The sequence below is a fragment of the Papaver somniferum genome, unplaced genomic scaffold (assembly GCF_003573695.1).
Source record: "Papaver somniferum cultivar HN1 unplaced genomic scaffold, ASM357369v1 unplaced-scaffold_24, whole genome shotgun sequence".
Lineage (NCBI taxonomy): Eukaryota > Viridiplantae > Streptophyta > Magnoliopsida > Ranunculales > Papaveraceae > Papaver > Papaver somniferum.
Window position 1 is genome coordinate 2,517,966 of NW_020634374.1, and position 3,851 is coordinate 2,521,816.

At 35.0% G+C, this 3,851-nt stretch overlaps 1 protein-coding gene across 1 annotated transcript; it reads right to left on the reverse strand.

Moving 5' to 3' along the window:
• Positions 1-466: 466 nt before the first annotated feature.
• LOC113340864 lies at positions 467-1,435 on the reverse strand. Its single transcript, XM_026585919.1, has 2 exons — positions 809-1,435; positions 467-730 (listed from the first exon to the last, which is right to left on the reverse strand). The coding sequence occupies exons 1-2, from the start codon at positions 1,433-1,435 to the stop codon at positions 467-469; spliced, it is 891 nt and encodes a 296-aa protein (XP_026441704.1).
• Positions 1,436-3,851: the final 2,416 nt, after the last annotated feature.

Sequence of the window (3,851 nt, forward strand, 5' to 3'; positions counted from 1 at the left end):
AGAAAACGCAACAGAAAAACAAAAATAGAGAGGAAAAAGTTACCCCATATGAGGATCACTGTCCGCCATTCATGATGATCGAAGAAGAGTCTGGTTTTTGGTGTTCTTTGTCGCTTTGGTATATTTTCTCTAGAACCCTATCTTTCGTTTAAAGAAATGGTATATTTTCTGTTAGAAAAGTTTGTGGTTCTGCTGTTTGGCTTGCAATTCATTGCATATAACACACCTGCGAACATTGATAATTCTGATTATTTAAGTTACATTATTGTTGGAGACTTTGGACTTACTGAAGTTTGATTTAAAAAAATAGATTTACTGCGAACATTCAATCCAACGACACCTGCTCCTGCATATATATCAGCACTGAAGCCCCATAAGGGACATACTAAAGTCTTATTTAATCCCGATACTGAATATATTTATTTTAATTTATTTTGAAAGTAAGACTTATATTGCTGGCTAGAAATTAATCTGCCAATTCAGATTCTTCTGAGACTAACTCGCGATGAGTCGCTCGTCCAATGACTGAATTTGGTTGATTAATTCCGGCAGAAAAGGATACAACAGAAACATTGTTTGTAGCACATACATCATAAGCTTTGACAGTGTCAAAAGTAATTGCAGGAAATAAAAAACTAGGAGGTTGATTTGTCCAAAAAGCTGTAGAGTTTGATCTTCTCCCTTCCTTTGCTAACAAGTCTGCCACCTTGTTGGCTCTTTTATCTACATACTGAAAACCCTTAAAAGAACATAATTTAGTTGCTTCAATTTTAACTTCTTCTAGAACTGTTATGCATCGTCAGTGTACCGAGTTTGTCTTTCCTTGCAGATACGATATTGTAGCTTGATTATCACCTTCTATCATCAAGTTCTGAATATTGTGTCTGTTGGCCCATTGCGTTGCTCTTAGCAGAGCTACAGCTTCTGTCTCTTCGGCTGAGAGGGTCCTGCAATATCCATATTCTGATGTTGTAAAGGTGCATGTTGAATTGCGAATTACAAAACCAACACCAGCATTAGTGATTTCAGAAATCCAAGAAGCATCACAATTTAGTTTCAGAGTATGTTCAGGTGGAAGCTGCCAAAAAATATTCATAGAATGTTCAGTCTTGTGCAGTCTATTATTATTGTGTCTGTTATCCGGATGCCAATAAACAAAATGTCTTGATATAGCTATTGCCAATTGCTCAGCAGTTCTAGTTTTGTTTTCAAACACTCTTAAACAGCGTTCTTTCCATATGAACCAGCACTTTGTGGCTGCTAGATCCATAGAAATTGGGTCTAGCTTACCTGCCTGCCAATCATTATAATGTTCTAAAAAAGTCTTAGCATTGATTAAGTTTAGAGAGACTCCCTGTGTAGCCATTGATGGTAAGCTCCAAATTTTCTTTGCGTAATCACATTCAAAAAATAGATGAAATGTAGATTCTTCCATATGCTGACAGAAAACACTTTTTTTTCCTCATCTGTGGTTGCTCCTAGTTTCATTTTTGTTGGCAAAGCATCCTGAAAACACTTCCATATGAAGAGTTTAATCCGTTGTGAAGTATCCATACTCCACAACCCTTTCCAGAATCTTTTAGAAGCATGTGAAACAGATTGAGTGGGGTTAATGAGTTTTGCATATAATGACTTAACAGAGAATTCATCATTCTTTGTTAATGTCCATCTTAATTTATCCTTTTTGAGATGACCCTTCCTATCAGTGTAAAGGCTGATATTCAATATTTCCTGAACTAAACTACTATCAAAAGTTGATTGTAACAATTGTAAGTTCCACTTTTTGGTATCTGAATCAATCAGTTCGGATACAAGTGTTATGCTTGTGTTTGACCTAATAGCTGAATTGTCCAAAGTATCATTTTTGGTTGGTAGCTATCTATCCTCCCATATGTTGATGTCAGTTCCATCCCCAACCTCCCAAATGCTATATTTTTTAATGTGCATTATACCTTGAAGGATGCATTTTCATATCCAAGAAGCATGCGCTTTCTTTTTGGCATGTAATGCTCCTGTCTTTTTGAAATATTTTCCTTTCAATATTTTAGCCCATAAGTTATTTGGGTGACTGACTAACCTCCAAGTTATTCTACTAATTAAAGCTTGATTTACCTTATTGGATTCTTTAAAACCTAAGCCCCCCTGGTCAATTGGTTTGCACAAGAAATTGAAAGCTTTAATGTATATACCTTTTGAGTTAGTATGTTGTCCGCACCAAAAGTCCCTCTGCATATTGTTAATCCTCTTCGTAATTTTTTTCGGAAGAACAAAACACCCCATACTGAAAATGGGCATACTAGAGAGGACAGATTTATTCAGAACAATTTTACTTGGTTGTGACAGAATTTTCCCAAGCCAAGTTTTAATCCTTTGTTCCATTTTTTCAATGATATTATCAAAAGCTTTCAATTTTGATCTATCTATGAATAGGGGAACACCTAAGTGGGTATCTTTTATATTTATTTATTTTATTTTCATTAATCTGTAAATTATTCCTTGGTGTTTATTATGGACTTTCTTGCTAAAGAAAAGACCCGATTTGTTGAAATTTATCACTTGGCCAGAGGCTTAACTAAACAGTTGTATTGCTTCTATCATATGATTGCAACTAGTTAAATCTGCCCTTGTAAAAAGGACCAGATCATCAGCGAAAAAAAGTGAGAGATAGGAGTGGCTTTTGGTGTCAGTTTACTGCCTATCACTTTTTTCTGAGATTCTAGATGAGTTAGAAATCTAGAGGAGACTTCCATACATAAGATAAAGAGATATGGGCACAGTGGATCCCCTTATCGAATACCTCTAGTAGGTTGAAATTCCTCACATGGATTGCCATTTAAGAGAACTGCTATGGAGGAAGTGGAGATGTACTGATGAATTAGAGTGCACCAGTCCTTAGAGAAACCAAAAGCTTTTATAGCTTTCAGCAAGAAAGACCAATTTACCCTATCGAAAGCCTTGGACATGTCTATCTTAAGTCTAATATTCCCTGTTTTTTTCTTACTTTTTTCATAGAGTGAACTATTTCGTGTGCCACTATAATGTTATCAGAAATCTTCCTAGAAGAGAGGAAAGCTGATTGTAATGGAGAAATGATGTTTTCTAGAGATTTTTTAAATCTATTAGCCATCAGTTTAGAAATTATCTTTTAAGGAGTATTGCATAGATCGATGGGTCTGTAATCCACAGGAGACTTAGGGTGTTTTTTTTTTAGGAATTAAGAAAAGGAAAGTTTTATTCAGCTCTTTGTTCAGATGTTTGTTTTGAAAGAAGTCTTGTACTATATCTATTAATTGAGATCCTATAATATCCCAATTGTGTTTAAAGAAACTCACCGGAAAGCCATCTGGCCCCGGAGCCTTATTTGATTTAAGATTTTTAACCACCCTCCAAGTCTCTTCAGGGGTAGGAATAGCAGTTAAAGCGCAATTTTCCTCTTCAGGGATTGAACTCGAAATATGAGGAAAAATAGAGTTATTAGAGTTTTCAGAAGATTTTGTGAAGTGATCTTTAAAATAAGAAGTTAGAACCTCATCAATTTGTTCTCTGGAAGATACAACCACATTGTTTTTATCTTGAATGCAATCAATATTGTTTCGTTTTCGCCTTTTCAGTGTGTGTATGTGAAAAAATTTGGTGTTTCTTTCCCCTAGAGAAATTGTGTTATTCCTTGATTGTTATCTTGAAATGTCTTCTTGTGTGTCGTAAAGTGCTTCTAATTCTAACATTTTCTTATTTACTAAGGACTGGATGTTAGGAGATGAAGGTTTTGATTCTAAGTTTTCTATTGTTCTAAGTAAAACTCTTTTTTTTTATTTGGTTTCCCAAAGACATCTCTTTTCCAGGTAAAAAGG